The 27,637-nt window shown below is 47.3% G+C and overlaps 1 protein-coding gene and 1 long non-coding RNA gene across 4 annotated transcripts in view; one reads left to right on the forward strand and one right to left on the reverse strand.

Annotated features, from left to right (window-relative positions):
- The window catches only part of LOC311159675, a 44,660-nt gene extending 31,244 nt beyond the window's left edge, over positions 1-13,416 (reverse strand). The window contains exon 1 of the long non-coding RNA XR_014616526.1: positions 12,928-13,416. This is a non-coding gene — a long non-coding RNA (uncharacterized lncRNA). The remainder of the gene's footprint in view (positions 1-12,927) is intronic.
- Positions 13,417-14,687: 1,271 nt separating this feature from the next.
- Positions 14,688-27,257, forward strand: MYOT (myotilin). 3 transcript variants are annotated; one of them, XM_084215867.1, is made up of 10 exons: positions 14,689-14,847; positions 16,592-17,194; positions 18,873-19,023; positions 20,894-20,995; positions 22,973-23,022; positions 23,604-23,736; positions 24,851-25,058; positions 25,526-25,691; positions 26,158-26,291; positions 26,661-27,257. In XM_084215867.1, the coding sequence occupies exons 2-10, from the start codon at positions 16,758-16,760 to the stop codon at positions 26,831-26,833; spliced, it is 1,554 nt and encodes a 517-aa protein (XP_084071993.1). In that variant the 5' UTR covers positions 14,689-14,847; positions 16,592-16,757; the 3' UTR covers positions 26,834-27,257. The 3 variants fall into 3 exon arrangements, with proteins under 3 accessions (XP_084071995.1, XP_084071993.1, XP_084071994.1); XM_084215869.1 differs by lacking the exon at positions 16,592-17,194 and having other exon boundaries at positions 14,688-14,847; XM_084215868.1 differs by lacking the exons at positions 14,689-14,847; positions 16,592-17,194 and adding an exon at positions 17,257-17,389.
- The last annotated feature ends 380 nt before the right edge of the window (positions 27,258-27,637 follow it).

Consider the following 27,637-nt stretch of genomic DNA (forward strand, 5'->3'; position numbering starts at 1 on the left):
GGCAACCCCAAGAAGGGGAGAAAGACGAGGTGGATTCCATTGATATCAGAAGGCTAATTAATTACTTTATTATACTATATTATTCTATACTATATTACACTACATCTAAAATGAATCTGCCAAGCAGTCAACTGAACTCAGCTGACCAGAACCTCGTGACTGTCAGCCGACAGTCCCGACACACACACCTGGATCCAACTGGTCAGTGAATCAAAACACACCAGAATCCAATCCCCAATTCCCTCCAGGTAAACAATCTTCTACGCTGCATTCCACTTGTGAGCAACACAGGCGCAGCGAATGAGATAAGAATTGTTTTTTCTTTCTCTGAGGTTCCTCACTGCAATTCCCAGAAAACATCCCTGGGAAGTTGTGCCTTGCTTTTCTCTGTGGAGAGAAATGCAGCCACAAGGCTCTGCTGCATCAGCATCCTGTGGGAGTGGGAATGACACCCTGCAGCAGTGTGCAGGGAGGCAGAGCCGGGATGGGATCCCTGCCCTCCCCAGCACAGGCGGGCTGTGCAGCAGGAGCGATGGATGCTCGGGGCTGCAGGGAGGGACCGGGCGGGGTGGCTCAGAGCTGTGCCCTGCCCCAGGGCACCCGCTCAGCCCTGAGTTCTTAGGGAGCAGGAATATGGAGACTGAGAGGCTGTGGGTGCTCCCTCACAGCTTTCAGGAAAGAATTCCGTCTAGCTTTGTTACAGCATCCTAACTGCAGAGACAGCAGTCACAGGTTCTTGAAACGGCATTCTTTCCATGGCACACAGGATTCACATAAGGGACCCTCAGCTTCCACCAACTCAGCCTCTGGGATGTGCCATGGGAATGCCAAAGATACAGCACAGGCACAGATGCCCAGAGGCTGCCAAATGCTGCTGCCTCTATTCACACCTGCACATCCTCTGCAGGTCACAGAGCCTCCATCCCAGGGCCTGCAGGCTCCCTGTGTCAGGCAGTCTGGGCTCAAAATCCTTCTACATCTCTGTAATGCTCTGGCACGCAATGAAGCGGGGCAGGGCTGGGTTTTGTTACAGGGAAGAAAGGAAGGAAATTAGCAGGATTTCTGTTTGACACGAATATACTTTAACAAGTATGGAGCCCCATGACTTCAAGTGGAAGCTTAGCATCTCTTAAAATAAGCTCGAGGCGTCTTTTAATGTCGGTGCTTAAAAGGGGATTTAGTCACTTGGTTCTAGGAACTCCAGTTTGACTCAAGTGTCCAATATCTGTCGGCAGTTCAGCTGTTATCCAAATAAGGGGAGGGAAAGCCAGGATTTTCCAGCCCTGAGAAACAGCTGTGCTCAGAAGAGGCATGCAACACGAGGGATAAAATTAATTCCCCCTCAGCCCTGGTGTGTGAGCCTGTCCCAGCCGCTGGATGTGGCCCTGGTGTGTGAGCCCAGCCCTGTCCCTCTCGCTAGGCGGCCCCCGAGCCCTGCCAGGGACCCTGCTCTGCCCCAGGCACCTCCAGGCAACCCAAAGGAGATTTGGATGAGGCTCCATCTCTTACATTGCTCTTGGAATGGGACACCTGTGAGCACAAGCACCCTGAGTATGCACACACCTGCACCCACCTGAGCCACACACAGGTGAGTTTGTTCACCATGTCTTCAGGGATGTGCCTTAACTAGTTCCAAAATTAAGCTTTCCACTGTAATCTTTCCTATACTGAAGTTGTTGTTCAAATGCCATTCCATTCTGAGAGCTGCTGTTCTTTTCTTTGCATCACTCGCTCTGTAAAATGGACAAACCCAACTTCAACTTGGCAGTGGCTTTGAAGCAGGAAGCACAGGACACTCATTCCTGCTGCCAGGCTGGTGTCCATGCTTGACAGGCCTTGCTAATTCCAGGGGGAGCCCGTCCTTGAAAGCAGCACACCTTTCTGCCCTTCCCAAACGTGTATGGACATGTCCACAGGAGTGCCAGACACAACTTTTGAGATGTAAATCTCCAGCCTGCTTCATGGGAGGCATTAAAAGCTGAATTTACAGAAAACGAGCCTCTGAAATTGCACTCTTCAGTGCCACCTGTTCTGAAAATATGCCAAAAATAAAAGGGGTCTTTGAGACATACTCAGCTGCATTTCTACAATTTAGAAAGACTCTCAGCAAGCTTCACATCCAACCAGGATTCTGCAGTTTCTGTGAATACCTTATCAATGGCTACAATAACCTCTTTCAGCTATTTGATTATTTTCAGAATATCCCAGCTGACACAAGCCTGCCCCACTCTCCACCTGAAGAGCAGTGATTTTAAGAAATTGTTCCACAAATCACAACAGTCTCTGCAGTCCAACTGATCTTCTCAGGATTCTTAGAGTGTAGAAAGAGAAGCAAATAAAATCACTCTTTTCTCACTTCCTACTGAAGTCTCATCATTCACACCCCAGAGAAGCCACTTTATAATCACACATTCACACCACTGAGGGACTCACAACTAGAGAGCTCTCTACTAAGTGGTGACAATTTCCCTGTTTAGCCATATGGCACAGAAGAAATACAGCTCCAGACAGAGCTTTCTGAGGCCCACTGCCACTGGGACAGCCTTGTTCTCTGTAGACCTGTCCATATCTCTGTTGAGCCCCACAGAGTAATGCCACAAGACCCCCAAGTGTCTGGCACACCCTCCCAAGGCTTGAACACCTCTGTAAAAATGAGTAGCACCATCAGGTACATGCAGATGGTTTGCAAAATGCATCATTTCCAAAGTGATTGGAAGTTGTTATCCTGTGTATCTATTCAAGGCTGCTTTTTAAATAAAAGACAAGCTGGTACATCAGTCTAGCTCTGCCTCACTCCTAAGTGTAAATTTTAAGTGTACTCCTCCCCTCTACACACGCTCTTTGCAATGCAGTGCATTTCAGATCCAGCAGATGCTCGTCTCATTCCTAAAACAGATTTAATGTGTTTTCCATGATCTAAACACCTGGCAAAAGGGCTCTGTGCAGATTTAATACTTTCCTAGCCCTGTGTTAAATTTGTCCCAGTGTTGCCTATAGCATAATTCCGCAGCCATGTCAGCTATTCAGGTAATGCCAGAATGTCATCGTCACGGTTTGTGTCAACAGCATGATCTGGATGTACCTTGTAATCATCCTGGTGTTGGGTTGCAAAGGTCCTTGGACTCTTCATTTGGCTGAGTCTAATTCTGTCCACTTCACAAAGATCTAGAGTTACACTAAGTAAAGGTTGACATTTACATGAGACACCAGGACTGCTAGAATGACTCACCAAGGTAAAACCTTGGCTAGATATTCTTTCAAGGGCGTAAATTGTAGGGTGATGACTTTTCACAGACTCCTAACATCACAGAATGGTTTGGGTTGGAAAGGGTTTTAAAGACCACCTCCAACTCCCTTGCCATGGGCAGGGATAACTTCCACTATCCCAGGTTGCTCCAAGCTTTATCCAGCCTGGCCTTGGACACTTCCAGGGATGGAGCAGCCACAGCTTCTCTGGGCAGCCTGTGGCAGGACCTCAGCACCCTCACAGGGAACAAAGTCTGCTAACCTGCTGTAGAAAACCTCTCTGCTTAGCAAGGCAAACACGGGCAGAGGGGCAGGTCACACACTGAGCTCCTCAGGATGTGAGATCAGGGTCTCAGAAGTCTGAGAACTGACAGCTACAGAAGCCTGGAACATCACTCATAAGGAAAAAGAGTCGTGCCAGAGAGAAAACAGATACCTCAGAGCGATCTTCCAGTGTTTTTTTGGAAGCTGAATGACCTCCTCTCATTTTTACTGCTGAGTTGGAGAGCCACACACAGAGGACAGCTTTGGCCTCCTACAGAAGCCCACTATTTCAACCACGTGAAACCAATTAGTAGTGGCAGAGCTTGTCAGCATTGCAGCCAGTGCCCAAATGCTCTCAGGACATTTACTCTCCCAAACACACTCTGCCCTTTAAAGCAGCATCAGCCATCATGTTCAGCAGGCTCGAGAGTCTCCTGGTTTACTAAATATCCTCAGCCCTCAGGTCATTAGATCTCAGTCAAAACCAGGGAATTCAGACTAGAGCAGTGACTGTCCCAGCACTGAAGCTCATAAGCCTTCTACTGGTTGCCATGAACTCTCCTTTACCTAAATCTAATATTAACAGTGAGAGCATCCAGCACACTCATGGGAAGCAAACTGTGAAACAGAGGGACCACACAAGAGGAGGTGAGAACAGAGCATCTAACGTGAGCCATGTGTGTGAAGGATGTTTGTCTACAAACAGAGGTGCTGCCAGCAACGTGGATTCAAGGATGGCTTCTGCTTTTTAGTACACACCTACAGCAGCCAAGAACAAGCAGAATTCCCAGTGATGGGGTCTTCACTCAGCTGAACTGACAGGATCTGCCCTGATGAGAGGTTAACCGAGCCCTTCTCAAGCTCTGGCAGCTGCAGCAGCCCACTTAGAGCTGCCTGTATTTACTGTGGGAACACTGGCTGCCTGGTGTGTCACAGGGCATCAGGCCAGGCACACTTGCAGCCCTGACAGCCACCATCCCTTGGCCATGGTCTCTGCCACGTCAGGAGGTCTTAGCAGCAGTCATCACATCGAGGAACTAATGCCACGCAACCGAGTCACTGTCTTGAGCACAAATTCATGAGCTGCTGCTATTCCTGCTTAGTGCTAAAGTTCAGGGCCTCTTTCATCATACTGGAAACTTGTCAGGAGCTGCTCTCATCCAGTTCAGTAGAGCAACCTCTCTCCAAGGCCCTGCTCCTCACCCCAGGCACAGTGTGTGCAGTGCCTCCTGCAGCACCTCCCTGTGCTGTGGTCCCACACCAGAGATGGCCACAGTGCCCCCTGACAGGAGAGCCTCTGTGCCCTGGGCTTCTGTGCACATTTTGTGTGAGCCAGGCTGATCATGGACTTGGAAACAGTGGAACATGAAGAGTGGTGGCAGTTCAGAGGATAATAAAGTATTTAGTTGTGCAGAAACGGGAGGGGCAATGATCATCCAATGCAGTTTTGTTAGTGGTGTCTCAGGTGCATGGGGCACTCTTTAAAGCAGATATGTCAGTACAGGAACTCCTTTCACAATCTGAACATGTCTGATTTTTCATCACCCTTTTTCTTTGGAGGCAAAATATAAAAAAACCCAAATCATCCAATATTCCAGGTCCTGAAAACTGACTATACCAACTGCTACCTGACAGACTGAAAGGCAGCGCTGCAACCAGCACCACGGGAATCTGTGGTGGAGTCCAGTCAGCTTTGGTTTGCAGTGGGAGCCCAGGGCAGCTCAAAAACATTCCCAGGCCCTGCTCCCACATCCAAGGGTTTGGGATTATCCAGCAGCCCTTGCATCACAGCTCAGCCCTGTTGATGGCCTCATGCTATAACCTTGGACCAGAGCCATCCTTGAACTGCTTGAGAGACATTTATAAATCAAGAGCAACAGCTAGAAATATGAAAGCCATGGGTGGTCCAAGTGCATGGGTAACTGTGCCTGGGCCCTCAGGACTCAGTGACACACTGCAGGTGTGAGTGAGGCACACAGGTATATGCTCTTATTTTAACCAAGGAAATACCACTAGACTGCAAAATCTCCACGATGGCAGTTGGGTGTCACTGTTGTGGAGAGTGCTGGAAAGCAGGAGAGAAAGAGAACAGATCTCAAGTAAATTATTTGCACCAAAGAGCTATGCAAAGCCTCTGAGGAATTCAGACACATACATTGATTTTATTTGATAGGATGGGTTATTTGTAGTCTACTGACCTCTTGATGGTAACTAAATCCCACTCTGCTGAGGTACCTCTCTACAACAGGCACCCACCTGTAACTCCACCAATATGACTCCCAGACAGGGTGACAGTCAGCTAAAAATCTCAAATTTCCATTATCCTACATGATGTCTAACAAACACTGTAAGTGCCAAACTCTACCATGTGAGATTGACAAGGGTAAGATCCAAACCCTGAAGAAACAGCCCTGCTCTTTGACTTGCAGGTGGCCCCAGGGAAGCAGGGCTGGCACCCTGTGGCACACCAGCAAGAACAATCCCTCTTGCTATGGCAAAAGGGAAGTAAAGATGAAACCTGTAAACCTTTAATTACCATGGTGAGCTATTAGGGTCTCAATAGCTACTTTTGCTGTGTCAACCCACTCTGCTGCAGTCTTTTGTGCAAAGCAACCTAGCAGCTGGTTTATGAGGTTCCATTTTCACTCTCCCTAAAGTAACAAGGGTTTTTTTAGACTTTGCCATCCAAATACAGGAAAACCCTATTTCCAGCATGAAGCCAGGTTTCACATGTAACTCGGATCTTTTACAGAGGTCTGTATCAATAATCTTGTTGCAGTGTCTCCATGCTCTGGAGGTGACCTGAGCCTACTCTCAAATACTCAGGATGCTTCTGTTTCCTCTGTATGGCCCCAAGCAGCCTATGTCCAGCTCACAAAGCAGTCATTGCTGTTGTAAGGAAAAGGAGATAGCTCTAAACACACACTGCTTTATGTTTGTCTCTGCAGGTTCTCAGGGCTAAGCCTCCTTGCAAGTCTCAGCATCCTGTCGGGGCCAGAGGAATGTCACAGTAAGTGATCCAAATATTATTGGATCAAATATACTCAGCCTCCTAAAGCATCTGTCTCCATCCTGCCCTGTTTTTTTTTCCCTACACAAAAAAGCAGAGAGCCACCAGTGTTTTCCTGTCCATTGGTTCCTCAGCCAGGGCAGCCTCTCACAACCATTCAGTTGACCAGAGTTACACCACTTTAACTCAGCCTTATCTACCGACACTCAAAGAGCAGGTTACACGTGTTTTAAATTATTGTTTACAGCATCCTAGAAATATTTTGCAAGGATCAGCTCAGGCTGATCTTCAGCAAGAGTCTAAGAGGCAAGGGTCAGTATGAAAATCAAGGTCTGGACCCTAAGCTCTGGGAAAGGGCTCTCTGGCCTGGAACGTTTCCTAGTCAGAATTGCCAGGAACTGATGGAGCAGGTGACAGGGCTGGAAATGCCCCAGGGGCTGCCACAGTTATAATTCAAAGATCCACTTCAGAGCAGAGAGCTGGCTTAGAGCACGAAGGTGGCCAAGAGCTGGGAAGGTCAGAACACCTAGAGACAGATTCACATCTTAACCCAGGCTGGGAGGGAAAGAGATGAAAACATGAGTTATTTCAAAGATAAGGTTGTAAAAAAAGGCCAGTGTCACAGTAAAAACCCAAGCACTTCAGTTGCACATTTATATGCAAGACAAGTGGTTCCAAAGCTAAATGAGACAGAGGAGTGCACATCAATACTCCACCATGGAACAAGGACATATCTGGTACTGCAAATATTTGATCATCTCAAAACTGCCTTTCTTGCTAATCAGAGGCCTTAGTGGAACTTCTGTGGCAGCTGAGCTTTAACAGAGGATGTCAGGACAGAGTAGAAAAATCCTGCTCATTTCCCTGTGTTCAGCCTCACTGTAGCAACCACGGACACAACACCAGCCAGGGAGTGCCAGACCTGAGACCAGAGTTAAACCAGAGCTAAACCAGGTCAGGATCTCTCTAAAAGGAGACAGTTCTGGCAGCAGCACTGATCTTTACACAGAAGCTGCAAGATGTGGGAAATTAATTGGCTTAAATCTCTGAGCAACATTTTCTGGTTGTCAGCTCCTCTTCCCACTCACTTGGTGTCTGCAGGCCAGGGAGTTTTTTCCTCTTGAAGCCCCTGAGTGGAGGAGACCCTCCATGGAGTATTTCCTAGCCCAGAACATGAACAACAGATAAAACACTGAATTTTCTTCTCCTCCTTCAAAGGAAATGCCAGCAACACAGCCAGGTTTCTTCATGTGAAAAATTCAATCCATAAAAATCTCTTTTCTTTGCCATCTAGATGCAGAGTCCCTCACTGAGCCTGTCTGGGTCTGCCTATGGAACCACACCTGTGTTTACAAAGGTAAAGAGCACAAGAACAACACAGCCTGTCCTGCAACTACCAGCATTAGATTTTGCATTTTCCTGTTCCATCAGAAGGTATTTCTAGGCTGGAATATTGGTTCATTTACAATTCAAAAAAGCTAGCATACTTTGTTAGTGGTGCTATCAAACTAACATCTTAATTGGTAAACCATCCAGACAGAGCCACTTACAGGAATTAATCTCATTTACTTCCTGCAAAGGAGGATGAAGTGGAAACCTCACATTGTAGCCACCCTTATTATGTTGCATCCAGTGGAATAGAAGTTTTTCCCACATTTGTATCTTTTTTAAAATGCACAAGCAAGGCTTTAATGAGTGTTGGAAAAAAAAATTCCACTCACAACCCACTGATTAAATTCTAAATACATTTAGAATTCAGACAAATATTGTAAGCAAAATGAAAATACAGGTGAGACCATCTTCCTCCCTGAAGGGTGCATCATTTCCTAAGAAACGCCTCAGTGGGGAAATACTTCCATCAGGCATTGAACACAAATATTTTCTCCTGCAGGGTCTACAGAACATAAGAGCCAGCAAGGGTCAGTTGGTGGTGTTTGAGTGCCGTGTTCACTCCAGCCCCCCCCTGCAGGTTCACTGGTACAGGGAGTACGACCAGATCCTGGATTCGGCCGACTTCCGAACCCTGAGGAAAAGTAGGTGCTGCTGCAGTGCCTGGTGCACAGACATTGTGCTGGGACAGGGGCAAGGCAGCAATGAGAACTGCTGTAAGAACAGGAGATGGTTTATAGGAGCAGGGTTTACAGTATCAGACAGACCCAAGTCACAGGCGGCTGCGCTTCTCTGGCACTGCCTGAGTGGGTCAGGCACAGAGGGGCAGATCCCAGGCTGTTGGTTATTAATGACAGCCCTGCTGAGCCGTGGAGGCACTGCTGCCATGTGCTACAACTGCTGATGAACTCGGCAGGGAAAAAGCATCACCTCATTTCAGACAATTTCTGACATTCCCAGGCGTGAGGTCAGAGCTCCAGAGGGCCAAACCCACAGCTCCAAAGTCAGTGGAGCTCCTTGTGCATCACCCCAGTGGAGAGGTGTTTGTACCACCAGGTTCCCAGGCACACCTGAGCCCTCCCTATCCACATGCCATTCCTTGTGATGGACAGAAAGGAGAGGGTTCCTTTGTAACCAGGGCAACAGCTGAGGTGGGGAGGGGAGTGAAGGATGAAGGGTTTGGGGTTTTTTCCATTCTGACATTTTAATAATTTAAGTTCTTTTTTCTTATCTTGAGCAGAGGCTTGTTCATCAGCAGTTCCTGGTAAGTACTCTGTGCATTTTTTGTTAGATTCCTCACTACACTCAGTGTTTCCCACCTCATCCAAAACAAAACAATGTCCAGTGGTAGCCAGAAGACAACAGTCAGTCAGGCCAAGACCTTTTAAGTTCTTAATTTTGCTGCAAGCACCCTGATTTTTTCCACAACGCTTGGAAAAAGGTATCAACCCTTTTACATTCAGCCAATGAAGATTACCCTGTGCTAGGAGAAAGCATATCTACCATTCTGACCTATAATATTTTAAACTTGTGCAAGAAATGATAGAATTTGGAAAAAAAAAAAAACCACCAAAACAAAACCACCAACAAACAAACAAAACCAACTAAACAAACAAAACACCCACCACAAAAAATGTGTTTTTTTTAATTAACATCACAGGGTCTTCTTTAATCTTCCTCCTTCTAAACCCCTTGACTTCCCATGCCTTCTACATCACTTTTTTGCACTTTATTTGTGCCAATCCCCACCACTAAGTACAGAGTCCTGTAAAGAGCAGCTCCTACAGGTTAACATTTGCCTCTTGTGCTACAACATTATGCCTGAATCTCTTATTTCAGAGGAAGTCTGCACCCTGGTTATTACAGAAGCTTTCCCAGAAGACTCTGGAATATTTAAATGTGTTGCTGAAAATGAATTTGGCTCTGCAGCATCCAGTGCACATCTCTCTGTTTCCCCAGGTAAGCTCATGGATTTCTGTGTTGAGCAACTAAAGACAAAAGAATTTGCTGCTGCTCAACATCAGGCAGAATCACAAATATTTCCCAAGCAGAAGCCAGACTCAAACAATTTTGTACGCTCAAGAGAAGAGAAATGCCCAAAAAATGCATTCTGCTTGGGTACCTCTCAGAGCTGGATGCAGGCAGTTCTGCATTTGTGCTTTTGGTCCCTCTTCTCCCTGCTCAAGGATGACAAGGTGGAGCTGCTGTTCCCTCTCTCAGAGGAGTCTCATCCCTGAGCTTCATCCCTCCAGGGATTCCAGCTTGGTCCAACACATTGGCTGTGTCTGTACCGTGTTCATGGTACCAGCTGATCCATTTGGCTCGTGCTGGAAACCACCTGCAACCAGAACAGCCCCTGGCATGTGCCCAGAACTCAGCAGCCCTGCCAGAGCCAGGTTTGGCTCGTGCAGGTTTCAGTCTCTGCAGAGCACAATGAGCCCCATCCTCCTGCTCAGACATTGCAGTTTCCCATCCCATTGCCCTGCTGAGCCACCACTGCTCCCTGCCTGAGCTGGGGACAATTCTACTTCCAGGAGCTAAAGAGCTGGAAAGCTTTGGAGGTGCTGCCCCCAGGCCAGCCGTGCAGGTCACCATGAAGAAGCCCAGCTTCCCCAGGAGCAGCCAGGCAGGAGCCCAGGAGCGTGGGGCAGCTGCTCTGCCACCCTACAGCCCAGAGAGCCCCGGGCTGGGCTCTGCAGCCTCCAGCTTTGGCCAGAAGAGCTCCAAGAGCCCAGCTGAGGAGTTCCATGGAGCTTACGAGAACTCACCTGCGGCTTCGCCTCTGCGGTAAGAGAGAGAAATTCACACCCCTGGGCCAGCTTTGTGCAGCACCCAGGGCATGAACTGCCCAGGGATCCCAGCTGCACACTCCTGTGCCCTTTCCCTGACAGGCACCAGGCACGGGCAGCAGCCTGAGCTGTTTGCCCAGGTGACAATGACAGCGTGCAGCACCAGCCTGGCAGGTCACAGCACGGGCTCCGTTCGACCAAGGGCGTGACCACCTAAAGCACCAGGGAAGGGCCTGAAGTCATTTGCAGGAGTGCCTGTCTGTGACTAACCTAAAAGCATCCTAGAGGACAACTGTTTGGAGTGATGCTTTAGGTTAGTCACAGACAGGCAGAGATCACAGCACCTGGGAAATCTCAAGGTACAATTCTGTTGCCACCACCTTCCTTGGTGGCCTTGGCCAAGTGGCATCACCTCATCTTTCTGTTTCCTGTTCTGAAAGACAGCAATAAAACTTGAGATCCTGTCAGCATGGTGCAGGCAGGACTTGCAAAGCACTCTGTGGAGGAAAAGCCCTGAACCAGTGACCCAATGCATGGAAGGAAAACTGCCCCATGCCGTGGCAGGGACAGTCCCCACTCAGGAGAGGGAGATCTTCCCCCAGTAATTAAGAATTCTGTTTTACAACAAGACTTGATCCAATTTCCATCCCAAATGCAGCTCTCAAGTCACTGTACACTTACTGCATTACCAGTTCTCCTGTTTGATTGCTCCAGAGAAACAAATCAGGTTGGAATGCACAGAGTGGTGACATCATCCCCATTTCTGGAGGGCTTCTCGGGGGGTTGTTGGCATAATGATGACCTCAAATGGTGACAGTTCAGCAACCCAAGCCCAGCAGAGGATTCCCTCAGTCCTGTTAGGGACAGGGAGAGCTGTGTGGGGGTAGAGGTGTCCTGCTCTCCCAGCTGAGTGCCAGCCTGCAGCTGCAGGGATCCTGTTACAGACTGTGGAAAGGCTGTCCCTGACAGAGACCATTGCTGGCTTAGAGATTATTTTTGGATGTACTCAGCCATTTTAACTAAACCAGTTATTTTAACAATTCTCAACAGCCTCCTTCAAATTTTAGCACAGGAGAGATCATATTTCAGTACTCATGTCTCCATGCAAGAGAGTTACTTTTTTGCTAAATCACTGAGTAAAAATGGTTTTGCTTCAATAACTACCATGCAGACCATTAGGAGGAAGCTCTCAGTTTGGCTTCAAACCCTTCTATGAAATCCAAGCTTGCTCCAGGAAAATCAGCTGGGACCCTAAGCAGACCCTAAAGCATAAAGGGATTTACCATGCCATCAAAATCAGCTATATAATAGCTTTTTAAAATATAGATTACATATGTGTGTATATATATATAAATAGATGTAAACAAAAAACATTAACTGGTCCAGACTTTGGGCTAGTCTCAAAATACAGAGAGAAACTATTAAAATTTTTAGATATACTCATCTATGAGAATATAAGTACCTTTAAATCCCACAGACATACTGCCAGGTGCTTTGAAACATCATTATGAATGTGACTCAGCATTGTAAATGTTGCTGTTACCTCAAACTCAGCAATCATGGCTAATGGCTGGCTGTAAAATAACTGTCTTGTTAGTCAGATTTACCATATAATTCCCTCATGTAGTGAATGTGGTTGCAACTGTATTACCAAAGGCAAATACCAGCAAAGGCAGTGATGACAGAACAAAGCCATTACTGGGAATAGCTATAAAATGAATGAAATCCTTGTACCCATACATCAATTATTGCCTAGCAACAGGCACTCCACAAAAGCCAGAAAATGCAATTCAAGACTGTCACTACCAGCTACTCCTTTCTGAGCCCTTTACACCTGCATCTTGCAGTGTCCCCAACAGCCTTGAAGCAGAATAAAGCCATTGCTGATTACTAACTTCATTAAAGAAACTCAATGCAAGCAAAAGAAGAGGCTTCAGGCACTAATATACTGCCAGGTATTTTAGTATTCAGTTTTTAAGTATCTTAATTAAAAAGCAACAGATCCTTAACTGTTTTTTCCAGACATTTTTTGCTGTATGACTCAAGCAGTGAGGAGAACGAACCCAATCAGAAGCAGCAGGGCACCGTTCTTAGAGAGTAAACTGAAGCAGGACAGAAAATCTGATTTCTGACACCTCGCAGTGCTGGTCACAGTGCTATTAAGTTACTTGGCACAGGAGATGAGATTTATTCCTCTGCCTTCATCAGTTCAGCTTCCAGTTCTCTCACCTTTTTTCCTACCTTCTGGATGTCATGTTTTCCTGTTCCTTCTCTTTCACACAAGCTGTCCCGGTTGTGTCCACTCTTTTAAGTGTGTAAAACTCTCCTTAAATTGACGCCTCGCAGCCGACTTTGGTGCTAAGTTGAGGCTGGTGGGAAGCCAGGGAGCCTGAGCACGGAGCCTGCCCTTTAGTGCTCACAGCCTCCTGCAGGGCAGTGATCGTGACCCAGGTCCCTTTTTTCAAGTACTCACTTCTCTCTGTGCAAACCACCTCTTTTTAATTATTTTCAATTTCTCTTTTTTTCTTTTTCTTTTTTTTTTTTTTTTTGACGTAAAAAGCAAACAACCTCTCAGACAAGTCAGGACGAATTCCCTCCCTTAATCACTTTCATGCGAGGAATTTATATAAATTAGCACTCAATTAACACCTGCTCTGTAGTTTTCGTTCGCAAACGATATAAAACACAAACACCAGAGGTGGATTAAGCTCGTGAAGATCTCTGTGCTGTCAGACTCCCGGGCAAGAGAAGGAGAAGGGAGCAGCTGAGAGCCCGCACGCAGCCCAGCTGCGGGACTTTGGGGCTTGGGGTGTGGTTAAACAATAGGCCATGGCTGCCAAGGTATAATTAAGATATTTAAAACACTATAATGTTAATTACGGATGTAATTAGGCATTGAAGCTGGTGATGAAAGGGATGCGAATCACCGAACCTGGCAGCAGGCTCTGGTAAAAACACCGCTGCATTTTTTTCATCCATGTAAATAGCTGTAATAACGCAAACAGCAAAATATTAATATTTCCCATATTTTTATCATATTCTTTGCGCGAGGCTAGTTTTGTTACTCGGTTTGTGACTGTTCAGACACATCCGTGAGCGGTGCCGCTGCTCCTGGCCGAGCTCCGCACTGGTGCGGGGTGTGGGGCTCCCCGGGGCTGGGGGAGCTGACCCTGGGCACGGAGGGAGGGCTCGCTCGGCTCTGCGGCTGGGGGGATCCAAACCACCTTTAAACCTGGCTCTCGAGTGACTGTTAAGTGCACAGCCTTAAAATCGGTACCGGAGCTTTATCACTATAGAGGCAACTAGCTGCAAATTAGTAAATGAATTATACAAGGAATTTAGACCCACGGAAAGGTTTGGGCTGGAAAGGACATTAGAGATGATTTTTTCTGCCATAGGCAGGAACACATTTCACTAAACCAGGCTGGCCATCCAACCTGGCCTTGGACACCGGGGATGGCTCAGTCGCAGCTTCTCTGGGCAAGAATTTCCTTGGGATAACAGAGTGGGATTTCGGGACGTTCGAGCGCATTGCAGCCGTCCTTGCTCGCTGCTCCCTGGCGGTGCTATGGGCAGAACACCTGCTTTTGTGTTCAAAAGCCGGCCACTTCTGCAGTCCTGCCCCTTCTGCTGAGCCAGGGGCGCTCCCGGCAGCGCTGAGCCGCGGCCGCTGCCCCGCGGGGACATCGGGGCCAGAGCCGGGACAGAGACGGGCCGGCCGGGACAGAACGGACAGAGCAGGGACAGAGCAGGGACAGAGCTGGGCCCGGGACAGAGCCGGGACAGAGCAGGGACTGAGCCGGGACAGAGCCGGGCCCGGGACAGAGCCGGGCAGAGCCGGGCCGGCCGGTCCGCAGCAGCAGCCGGGGCTCGGAGCGCCCGGCGGCCCCAGCGCCGCCGCCGCGGATCCGCTGCCCGCGGGCACCTGCCCAAGTGCCGGCCCCGGCCCTGCACAGCGTCCGGCTGGGTAAGGAGACTCTTATTGTGACAGCGGCGGGGGCCGGGGACAGGCAGGGCCCGCGGTGTCACCGCTGGCAGCACATTAAAGCCTCCGGGCTCGTCCCGCCGCGCAGAGGGCGGCTATGACAGTGAATGACCGTCCTTCCCAAAATACCGGCCACGGCCCAGGTGACAGCTCCTAGGCTGTAGGTAAGGCGCTTGTTGGGGTTTTCTCCACGTCACTTTCCACTTGGAGGCTGGTCAGGGAGGTGGCGAGAGGGACTGCAGAGGTGGAACCGTACCTGGAGGGTGCGGCGGTGTCAGAGGGAGCGTGGGCAGCCACAGAGCCAAAACACGCGCTGGTTTTTCAGCAGGCAAACTGCCCCTGTTATTACTTACTGTTTGCATCTTGTAAGGTCAAATGTCTCTTTGGGTTTATTTTTTTCCCTCCCAAATCAAGGTGGAACGATTTGAGGAAAACATGGCTTATCCCTTGCTGTGAGAAGTGACGCTGTGCACCAGAGCTTGGTTAAGGGCAGTGCTCTAAAAACAGAGTAAACGCTGGTTGCTGTCCAAAGCCTGTGGTACAGTGAATGTACAAATCCGTGCACAGGTAGTGATATAAAAACGGGATAAAGACAAGACTGAACGAGTTTTCTGCGCTAGTGAATGAGGACATAGTGTGGACACACTCCAAAAGTTTGAGCCAGCTTCAAATTCCAAGAGTATGACCAGGGAAAAGTTAGGGAATTTTTACTATAAGGTCTCTGTTTACTTACAACTAATTCACAGCTAATATTGATGATTACCTTTAGGAAATGAAAGCCTTGAGTCCTTAATATCAGAGCAATGTCTCCACTTACCTCCCCCCACGGGAATTTATGACCTCCTGGAGCCCTTCTCTGGGCTCTCCAACGAGAGGAATACAATATACTGGGTGTATATATAGCAGTGAAACAGCTGATCTCAGTGGGGCAAGATTACAATTTTTTCCAGCACATGTAACTGTGGGGATTTATATTCCTTTTCTTCTTCTTCTTTCTTTCTTTTTTCTTCTTTTTTTTTTTTTAATTAGTGGCTTTATGCTTATTTTGGGGGGATTATTTTTTTATCCCGGAGCTGAAGTAATTTGTCCATTTTAAAAAACTTGCTAAATGTAACTCTCCTAGGTTTTGAGTTGATGGAAAGGTCAGGTTTTTAGGTAACAAACACCTACCTGCAAAATAAATCAGGACTCTGAGCAGCTCAGCTTGCCCTACCTTATCTTGCAGCTCATGTCATTCTGGCAATTAGCAGCCTTAATAGCAAATATCGGGAAATCACCTCAAACAGAGACACACAGTCCTTGGCATTCTAATCCCAGATCTCAGCTGGATATTAGAAGCTGTAGATTCAAAACCCATTAGAGAAGAAATCAGGAGATTCGGTTTCAAAATCAAAAGTTTAGTTTTAGACTTGAAAGTGAAACTTTCATGCTTCCCTATGGTACAAGGAACTTCTTGGCACAGATAGCTGGTTCTGAGGAATAGTACATTTAGCATTTTGACAGGGTACAAAACAGAGCATTTTGACAGGGCACAAAACAGTGCTTTAGGTAAGATAATACATGGGAAATTACCTGGCTTAGCAGTAGTATCTGTGTTTATCTGTAGATTTAGGCAGTGGTAACCAATTGCTATTTCCTTTAGCATTTACTGGGCTCTGGCATTCAAGGCAAGCCTGGTGATCATTGCACCTGAGCCAGACAGACTGTGTGGCTTGTTACTGTAACCCAAAATGCTCATACAGTTGTGGGGCAGTTCTAACAAATCCTAAATAACTTTAAGTTCAAGCTTTAATTTAGTTGACCTTTAACTTCATAGTTTTCGGTTTGCTAGTGGCTGCTCAGAACACAGTATTTTGGGGATTCAGCTCGTGACCTACAATTTATTTTATCTGTATTGTCTTCCTTAAGGGAAAATCCACTCCAAGAAAGCCTCTATTCTGCAAGGCAAGGGTTCCATTCTATCCAGGAGCCCAGCCAGGACAACTTTTGTGGCCTGTCACCTAGCTTTTACCAGCCACCTATCCAAAGCCAGTTATCACCAACAAAAACCCAGGACAGCCGTGAAACCTCTCCTATGAGTGTCCCTAATCTCCCGTCCGTTTCCTCTATGTGCCAACCAACCATGTTTAACTACGAACGGCCAAAACACTTTATCCAGTCTAAGAACCTGTGCCAAGGGCAACAGCAGCCTCCAGGACCTGCAGCCTCCACAGAGCCAAGCAGAGAACTCAAACAGTCCTCCATCCTCATCCAGCCTCGTAACCCCAGCGGGCAGAAATTCTCCTCCTCGTCATCGCTGAGCTCTTCAATCACGCTCTCCTCGCCCTCCTGTAGTGCCCCTAAGGAGTCCACCTATCCCATCACTCCTGCATCTGCACAGTCTCCTGCTAGCTCATCATCCGGGCAGAGGCTCCTGCCCGTGCCTAACCAATCCCCCGCAGCCTTCCTGTGCTCCGTGCTCCCCTCGCAGCCCGACTATAACAGCCCAGCTCCTTCTCCCGTGGAACCTCAGTAAGTACACGCGGCTTCTAACCCGCCCTGCTTCCCCCTGGCCTGTCCCAGCCCTGAGCACCCCAACCCAGCGCCCTGGCAAAGCTCAGTGCCCACACAGCTCCCACTGACTGCTGCTGGGCTCGGGGGAGGAGGCTGAGTGCTCGCCCTGGTGTGGGACTCAAACTGCACTGCGGGCATGGCACAGGCTGCTGGGTGAGTCTGCTGGAGCTGGTTTGAGTTGCTTAGTTGGATTTGACAGAAATTTCTTTAGGTTATTTAGAACAGAAGACAGGCACCTATCTCAAATTAATTTCTTTCCAAAACATGTCTCATGAACAGGGAGACATGGGGAAGGCAGTAGCATACCCAACACAACTTAGAGACTCCTAGTAAGTCTCAGCAATATTTTCAGGTTCCACATCATGATGTGGATCTAAACTCACCTACAATACCCCTTTTATTAATCACACATGCAACAGAAAGACAGCCCCTTGAAAACTTCACCCCTTTAGACCAAAGAATAAATTCTTTCCTAAATATGTATTATATCATTTTGCCTTTGGGCTGCAATCCAAATATCTTCCAAGGTCAGTGAGCTCTCAAAGGGAGCTGGGCCTTGCCTTCTCACCAACTTGTATTCCTGCCAATATCAGCTGGAGGTCCTGGGGAAAGTCAGGGTAGAATACACACAAAGTGAGATATTGGAAAGTTGATAGGGGCAGGGGGTCCTGCTGACTTGGATATAAACCCAGGTTTAAGTGTCAGTTTGCATTCAGGAAATCAGAATATTTCTGTCTGTTTTCTGAATCACAGCACTGAGGGAAGGGGAGAGGTAAGATGGGGTGGGTTATCTGGGGAGAGTTTCCTGAAGTCCTGCGGGAGTCTGGAGGGTTTGGGACACTGCTGGGGTTTGTGTTTGTAGTCTGGGCTTGTCTGTTTCCATAGCAAAGGGCTGGGGTGCCTCATTATGCTTTTTCTATAAGCTGCTCTTAAATACAGCACGCAGTGAGTTGAGGAATTATTTTCCCATCACACTACTAATGGGCAGACAGGGACTTGAGGTGTGTTCATCTGAGGGGCAAATCACTCAAGTTTTATAACTCACACTAAGTTATTAAGACCAAGCAGTGCTGGGAGTATTCTGGAATTATAGCCCTTCTACTCTAGTCTAGTCAGCAGAACCAATTCCCAAGCCACAGGAGGAAGAGGATTTGGAATAGAAATAATTTCTGAACTCAAGTGCAGCACAGGAGTCCCCAGTGCAGGTCACAAACCAGGTCAGACCTGTCAGCACAGGGTGCTGTGACCTCCAGCAGACCTTTGCAACCCGTTGTGGTGGCTGCTCCCCTTTTCCTGGCATCTTCCAGAATCAGAGGTGGTACCCAGCTCCGGGAGCTGACTGTATCCCGTGGCTGTGGATGGCAGGGTCAGGCTGGGAGGGGCCACTGCAGGATGGAGGGATGCTGTGTTTGGGAGGACACTCAGTGATTTGGCTGCACTATGATGCTTCTCCCCCTTTAGGTTTTGACACTCAAGTACCCAACTCGGCCTGTTGTGCTCCCAGATGCTTTGTGGGTTCATCTGAACCCCAGTTCTCAGGAGGCAGGCTCACATTTTGTGTGCACTCTGTGAAGCTGCAGCAAATAATCCAGCAGGCCTACTGGAATAACTTTGTTTTCTCTTCCTGTATGAGTAGTTACTCACAGCCCATGTATAACAAACAAGCCAGCATCAACTCCATGCAGAAGACATCAGACCAAGAAATTCGAGGAACAAAGGAAGCCCTGATCCAGGACTTGGAAAAGAAACTGCGATGCAAGGACAGCCTCCTCCAGAACGGCAACCAGGTAAGGGCCAGGGAGCTCCCAGGAGGGCGGGCAGGCTGCAGAGATGCTGCTGGAGCCTCCAAACTGAGCTAAAAGCAGAAGGAAATGCAGGAGCAGCACTGCCCTTTACTCAGAACCTCAACAGACCCCACGAGAGCAAAAGCCATTTATGACCGAAATATTCTTTCAATGTGAAAGAAAAAGGAACATGTTTAGAGCGGTGGCAGAAATTTGAGCTCTCTTCTGGGGATCCTGGTGAACATCACATCCACAGAAAATTAAAAATCCAAGGAGAATGCCTCAGTTCTCTAGACATGACCACAACCTGGTTTTCAACACTATTTGAGATGTTGATAAACATTTGAGATGTTGATAAACATCTCAAAACCATTAGAACCCGAGGAAAAATTGGAATATTTGAAATTTCATTCTATGGACCACTACCAAGTGGGGTAATTTTTTTCTTTCATATGAACAGCAACAAGTGAAAGAAATTACATGAGCTTTTATCATAAAGCCTATCTCCTATAAGAAGGCCTCTTAGTCTCAGTACTTATTTATTTATTCTGCAGAGGGTCACAGTAGAATCCCCCTTACTAAGAAATCAAAATCTGGGGGGAAAAATTTGCTGCCAGTAGCAGCTAGAGCAGGCAGGTTTCTAATGTAGGAGCCTTTGAGATGCTGGAGTCAGACTGGTAAAAGGCCAGTGCTCAAAGTTTCCATCTTCTTTCCCCTGACATAGAAAGGAGTATTTTCACGATCATCAGTGAGAGCAGCTTTGTGTCATATATGTAATTTTAAATACAGAATGGGCAAACAAATAGGTCAAATCTGACTGAATATGCCCCAAAACAGGAATGTCCTATGTGCTGTAGGGAAGCTTGTCAGAGCAAGTCAGCTTTTCTTCCCATAGGAAGAAGCCAGGCTAAAAATAAGTCTTATGCAATCACCACTGTGTCCTCCTCCCCGTGTCCTCCAACGAGTCTGAGCCAACTGGCCAATCTCAGCCACACTTGATACACACGTAAGGACCTCAGGGATATTCAGCTCTCACAGGTTTTGCTAAAGGTCTTGTGCTCTCTTCTAAAGAAAAGTCCCACAAGGCTCCCAGACCTTTCCCCAGCCAGCAGCAGACTCATGTGTGTCTGTACAGAACAGGAATTCAGTCAGAGCTCACCCTCGTGTCACAAAACCCAAACCCCAGTGAGACTTTGTGGGCAGCAAAGTGTCAGGTGTTCTGCTGCTAACATACTTTTCTAAAGGGACCCAAATGGCAGAGCTTGAATTTAGCTCTGCTCATTTTTACCCCTGTGTGCCACATCCAGATGTAGGAACAGACTGTGTCCTGCCTGGAGCGTGTCCTTGCCTCCTCCCCAGCATTCACCCTGCAGATGTGCTGCCATAAACCTCCCCAGGGCTTTCAGAGGCAGTGGTGCTCCCCTCTGGCTGTGCCTGCCTCTGGGGTGGCTCTGGCTTTTTTGGGAGCATCCAGCATGCCTCCAGCTCCACAGCTGAATGACTTGGGAAGTTTTCCCAGCCCCAACAGAAAGGTACCCTGGGACTTACTCTGGCTTCTGTGGATGATGCCATCAGCTACCCATAAATAATCCCAGCAGAGAAAGAGGAGGAGTGGAAGGCCACAGATGGCATTAGGGAGGCTTTGATGAACAGGCAGTTTAATCTTTTGTGCATTTCAGTGCTGTATATATTGAGGCTGACTTCAGTTGGCATCACAGACTGCAAACCCTCTGGGCCAGACGTGGGGCTTCTGGTCAGCCCCTGCTCCCACTGACAACATCCTGAATTTGTGGCATATTAATGTGCTCTTAACGAGCTGGTCTGAAATAGTGGATGGACTTCTGACTGGAATTCCTGTCCACTCTGCCCCCAGAGACTGACTTATGAAGAGAGGATGGCTCGCAGGCTGCTCGGACCAGTGAACGCTGCCTCAGTGCTGGACACGCAGGGTGAAGACAGCATGCAGAATGCACAGGTAACTGGGCACCTGCCTCTGGAGCAAGGGCTTCCTGGGGCTGTGCTTGTACCTGGGCAGGGCAGAGATGGGGTTTATTTGGTGCCAGTGCAGGTGAGGGGTGCCTCTCAAAGGCAGAGCTCTCCGTGGCAGGGGTTTGGTGTTTTCACAGGGTGATGGCAGAGGGGGAAAATTCAAGCACCGTGCCCTTGCTGTGCCTGATTTGTAGGAATGACCTCTCCAGGGAGGAATTCCAACAGCTGCTGCACAGCAGAGCACCCAGTGCCTGTGACAGGCAGGGAGCAGCTCCATGAGGGAGCCAGGTACCCACTCCCAACAGCCTGAGTGCAGGCTTGGCCAGGACAACAAGATTTACACCTGCCACTGTTGGGAATAAGTGACATTGGCTTCAAGAGGTCGTGACCTTGGGCTGGGATTGGTTGGGTTTTAGCCTTTGCAGGAGGCTGCAGCCATTAAGAGAATGCAAAGCAGTTATTTCAGCAGCCCACATGCTGATGGACAAGAATCTATCACTACTGGCTTTTTCCAAAGTGTTTTAGTTGGAGACTTGCATCATTTGTTGGTTATTCAGGCCAGTTAGATGTTCTCTTTGGCACTTCTGTGCTCAAAGTTAGTGGAAATGTTGTGGTGTGGCACTGGGTACCTGTGCAGGACAGAAAACCCCTCCTGCTGCAAGCAGCAGAGAGCCAGGAGCAGGCACACACCTGCCAAAGAGCCCTCAGCAAAGCTCCTGCAGGGAACAGACACTTGGGATCACAGCAAAGGAGGAGCACAGAGTTTGAGCTGTCCCCAGCAATCACCTGGCAAGATCAGGAAAGAAGGACAAATCATGAATGTCAGAGAGCAAGGGAAGCCTCATCTTCTACAGGGAACAAGGAAATACTCAGTCAAAACAGGATGACTGACAACCTTTCAGCATGTGTGAAATGCTGCTTAAAAAAAAGAACATTGGAAGCAGGGATTGGATTATGTTAGGTGCATCTTACTCCCATTGTTCAGTCTTATTTTTAAATATGGTAGTCACTGATTCATTCAGCCTCCTGATTCCTCAGGAACTTAACTGAGGAATGTAACAGGTCACTAGAATAATCTGCAACTTCATCACTACAGCATAATTTGACAGGACAAGTAATAACTGTACAGAACTTGTGTTAGTGAGCAGATAGAGGCAATTGCCTTTGGACTCCACATGGAACTCAGCCCAGCCAAACCCTCATTCATGTCAGATTCCCCCTGAACTTAAAACTGCCTCCTTGCTTGAAGTTTGAACCTAGGCTTAAATGTTCCACAGGACTGGGCTGCAGAGCACAGGACCAAGCACTGGGATGGCTCAAGGCAAACACTCCAGAAATTTCCATGCAGTGCTTGCTCTCTCTGACTCCATTGCTAAAACGAGTCGCTGGCACCAAACCCCGTCGCGTTTTCCAAACATCCTGGCTCCTAACAGGAATCAATCCTGGGTACTTTAGCAGATTTAGCCATGTGATTTCAGAGTTGTCAGCGAGCTTAGCTGGTGCTGTGATCTAGAAAGAAAAGTATTTTCCAGCTCAGCTTGTGTCCATCGCTGCTGGTACCATATTTAAGTGGGCACAATACGAGGCTGCTGCCAGCGATTCCACTTCTATTCCTGCTGTGGGGAAGGACACTCTGTACTCAGCTCTCAGTTTAGATATTGCCAGGAGTCCTGCTCCTCTCTCACAAAGGTTATGTGCTGGCAGAAAACTTTGTGTGCCAGACAAAGCTGCTGCACCCTTCACCTGGGCAGCAATGAGAAGTCCTGCCATGGCAAAGCCCATGGTGAGCACAGAGTGTGTCAGCTCCTCGTGCAAGTTCCTCCATCTCCTGTCCCAAGCACTTCTGAAATACATTCATTTTGTTTTGAAGCAGCACTCAGGATATGAACTTAAAATGGCTTCTCATTCAATCTACAGATAAATCTTTCTAAGTGAACTCACCTCTCCTCTTTCTCCCCCCAAGCACCAGAATGCAGAAAACATCAGGCTGCAGGTCCCTACAACACATGTCAGGTAAAGCAAACACTTGTGCTGTGCTATTCTTCAAGATCTTACTTCAAACATTTCTAGACAATGTCGGTTTAATCTCACTACTTGTCACTTTTGCTGAAGTAATAATTACTAAATTCACTCCCTTTTGACTAAAATGCTACCATTTGTGAATGGGTGATGATGCCTATGATCTTAATCCAGTGAATTCTCAGCATAGCATTAGAGGTTTAAAAACTCCTTGGGAGTTGGGAAATGCAATTCCCATTCATCTTGGAAAAATATTCTTTGTATTCTAGAAGATTAATTTCTAGTCAAAGAAATATGCATATTAAAATGAATATAAATTATGAAAATTAAACAGCCAAATTTCTCTTGTCAAGTCTTTTGGATATTAGGCCATAGTGAAGGTTATTTTTGTGTGCTGCATTGAACAACTTGAGCAAGAGAAGTGACTGATCAAAAGTTATGAGTTACAGCTGAAAAACCAACCAGAACTGTTAGATTCCTAAAGGTGTTGAGGGACTCCAGCTGCAATCAGCGCTTTGCTACCACTTGTGCTACAGTAGCTTTTACAAAATTAACTGTTCCTATCCCATTTTCAGGAGCAGACCATCCTCTAGAGGCGACGATCGTGGACATGACTCAATCCAGGAGAAGTTTTTTCAGCCACGTTTCACACAAGTGCCTGAAGATGTGGTCATTGAGGAGGGACGGTTCTGCAGGCTCGACTTCAAAGTAATGCCAGCCTCTCCCTCCCAGTTCCATTGCCAACCTCTCCCTCCCAGTTCCATTGCCAACCTCTCCCTCCCGGTTCCATTGCCAATCTCTCCCTCCCATCCCATTCCCTCTTGGGGTGTGGGGTGTGGAGAGAGGTCTCTGCAGTGCCTTTGCATTTTAATAAGCCAGAGCACTAAAGGCAGATGGTTCAGGGTCTCCCCAGGCTATGGAAACCAAGAAACAGTAGATGGCTAAATATGTCAGCATTTTCCCTTGGAAAATGTAAGTGGAATTAGCTTCATAAGATTATGATTAAAACTAACTAGTGGTAAATATAGACCACTACAGAATGTCTCTAGACCTCCTTGGGAAGAATGAATATTAATGCCCTGCTGAAAAAAGGCTTTTTGGCAGGGAACCTTGTGCTTTGCACAGGGGATCCACTGCTTCAGTGGACACACATCCAGCGAGGTCTGTGCAGGGCTCACCTCCCTTTAGTGAGCCTTCCCTGAGATAGCTGTACCCTTGCTGGAGCAGACAAGCAAGGAAATGCCCTAAATAGAAACAAAACTCAAGAATGGCCTAAAACTTCATGGCAGCTGTACCAGCCCTGGGGTGAGAAAGGACCCTGCTCTCCCTCATAGGCTTGGGTTTTCCTAATGACTGCCAACCTCTTTGTTTCAGTAAACGCTGACCAGACTCAGACATGGCCTTGAGCCACCTTCCTCCAGGTTGCCCAAACTTCTGAATGCAGTGGAGAAGCTGGAGCATGCCTGCAGAGCAGCTCATTTACAGCCACTATCAGTTATGGTGTCAGCACTGCTGCAGTGACAGCTGTGGGAACGAAAGGCTGAACTCAAAATCAGCATCTTGGGCTTGATCAGAGCCACCTACAAGAAGGGAGCAACAGGGGGCTGCAGGAGCAGCATCCACTGTCTTGTAGCTAAAGCTCATCTTTCCACAGCACTCCCTGAGCCTTTCTGTGCAACATCTCGTTAATATTCAGAACTAGGCAATGCTCTACAGCTTTGCAGCAGAAACATGGTTTGATCACCCATCAGCATCAAACTCCCTGTAGCGTTGGAGGCTTTTTATTATCTTTAACTCTTCCCTGCTCTCCTGTCCCTCACAGGTCAGTGGGCTCCCAACTCCAGATGTGATGTGGTACCAGAATGGAAGGATGGTTCATCAGGATCAGTTCCATAAAATGATAGTGTCAGAAAAGGGGTTCCACTCGTTTATTTTTGAAGCAGTCAAATCAGCTGATGCAGGGACATACGAATGTGTGGCTGTCAACCGTGCAGGAGAAGCATCTTTCACAGTAAAAGTGGAAGTAATTGGTAAGACTGAGAGCACTGAAAATTCTCTGGGCACACTGGGAAAGTCTCAGCAATCTACTGCTTTTCTCCCTAAACTAATAAGAAGCAAAGGTAGCCCTCTACGTACCCTGGCTCAAACATTAAAAATCAACTTACCTGTTCCAAGACTATTTTAATAACTACATCTAGAATGCAGTATTTCTTCAAGCCACTTCTGTCAGGATATTTAGATATAGTGTGATGTCCAGAATTTAATTTAATTGATGTTATTAATTTTCCAGGATTGATAACATATGTTAATTAACTCTCCTTCTGAGGTGGACTGTGTTTACCACCCTTTAGCTCATGGGAACTGCCTGCAGGCTAAGGAGATGCAGTGAGGAACACGTGTCCTCCTGAATTTAGCAGTCTGAAATCTTAAAAAACAAGCATGACATGAGCATTCCACAGTTCCAGTAACTCCTCCTTATCTCTCCCCTTTAATTCAGCTAAAGAACACCACATGCCTCCAACTTTCATTTTCAAGCCACAAAGCAAAAAGGTTTTTGAAGGAGACACAGCCAGGCTGGAATGCCAGATCTCTGCCATCCCAACCCCTCGGATTTACTGGAAAAGAAACAACGAAATGGTACAATATAATACAGACCGAATAAGGTATCCCACTGCTCAGCTGGCCATTGGGGTGTTACAAAACAGCAACCACTGTTTGCTCAATCGAGTGTGGATGGGCTGGTCTCTATGGGCAGCAGGCTGGAGAGCTGGATCTGCCCCTGGTGTGTGACACAGGGGGCACAGGCCATGTGCTGAGAGCCTTGCTTTGAGGGCACAGAGGGAGAGAGCTGTGCCCAGTGCTCCTCTGGGTGTCTGCAGCAGTAGAGGGCCCTTGGAGAAGCTCAGATTCAGGATTAAATGTGCAGTGTGGGGCTACACACTGATGCCACCTGCACGGTGCCAAGATGTGAAACCCGGGTGGCTCTAACACAAATGTTGGCGTCTGAACAGCGTGCAGTGCCCTGCAAGGATTGCTCTGGGGCTTTCTCAGCTCCTCAGCATGTGGACTGACTCTGCTTTCTCTCCTTCCCCTCCAAAGCACTTAGGCATTAACACCTTGATTTTTCAGCTTGCTCCATGACAATACTGGAAGGATTTGCCTCCTGATCCATAATGCAACCAAGAAGGATGCTGGCTGGTACACCGTGTCTGCTGTCAACGGGGCAGGGGTGGCCACATGCCACGCCAGGCTAGAGGTTGCAAGTAAGTTCCAGGTCCCAGTGCCACAGAAAGTACATCTTATAATCAGAACTGGCTCTCAAGATCAATCTCATGAAGTTCAAACTGCTGGGAGGATTTATTTCCCAGACAAAAAGTAACTATCCTGGGAAAAGCTCTTCTGTTTAGGGCAGGACACTGTGGAGTGTCCTTTTGCTCTTTTAAAGACTACTATTTCCCTGACACCAAGCAAGACGGTGAATATAAATCTCTGGTGTCTGAGATATGGGTTTGTCTGCTAAATTCTTCCCCAGGGCTTGCTGGTTTATATTGCAGATAAAAAGCAAATGCTCTGCCATGGGTCTTTGTACACTCTGGGAAGGCACTGAAAGAGGCTTTTTCTCTCTCTTCCAGCACATACAAATAAGCCACTTCCAGCCCCAAAGCAGTTACGGGTTCGACCAACTTTTAGCAAGTATTTGGCACTTAATGGAAGAGGACTGGATGTGAAACAAGCTTTCTCACCAGAAGGGGAGTTTCAGCGTTTGGCTGAGCAGTCTGGACTGTATGAAAGTGATGAACTTTAACTGGACATGAAGAGGAAAACCTCACACCCATAAGAGACAGTTACAACATAGGTGCAGTTAACTGGAGATTGCTCTAATTAGCAAAAACCTACTTACATATTTTTACTTTGACTCTTGCACATTCAGCTGTTCCCGTTTTACCATGTTAGATTTTATTTATATGGTTTGGTGACTGTAAGCATTACTGAGTATTGCATTTTAACTAGAAAGCCTAAGAAAGCAGATTAATTAGTTTTAACAAGTGTGGGTGGGCTTAGTTCCACCCGTGCTTGGTTACATGCTAAGGTAGCTTGATTTGTACTGCTTCTCTAATATCACTCGTGATAATATCAGAAGTCTGTACTGTCTGAATACTAAAACCAAGTAGAGTAGAGTGTTTTTATGAGAGTAAATTAGAGGCAAATAAAATTTTAAATAACCAACATCAGCTGTGACTCTTCCTTGCTTGATCTGTTAAAAGCACCTTTTGAATGTCTGGCATCAGCTGCAGCCTGGGAAAGGTGGATTCTTACCCTCCTAAGCTTTCCACTTGTCTCCTCCCCTGTCTGTTCCCACTGTCATTTGTCATCTGGCATATGCCAAATATTTAGCATAAACTAAATGCTGACACCCTATTAACACTACACCATGCCAGTGAGGCAACATCAATATTTCTTCTCCTTGCACACTTGACCCAAAAGCTGCCCTCTATAATATGAATCATTAGGGCTATCATGTTTTCCCTCCTTTAATCAAGCAATGGTTGCAACTTATCCTGCTGTTGACTCTCAACAAGCTGTTGATTTGAGTCACCCAAGTGGTTTG

This window comes from Fringilla coelebs (genome assembly GCF_963513975.1).
Source record: "Fringilla coelebs genome assembly, chromosome: 15".
Lineage (NCBI taxonomy): Eukaryota > Metazoa > Chordata > Aves > Passeriformes > Fringillidae > Fringilla > Fringilla coelebs.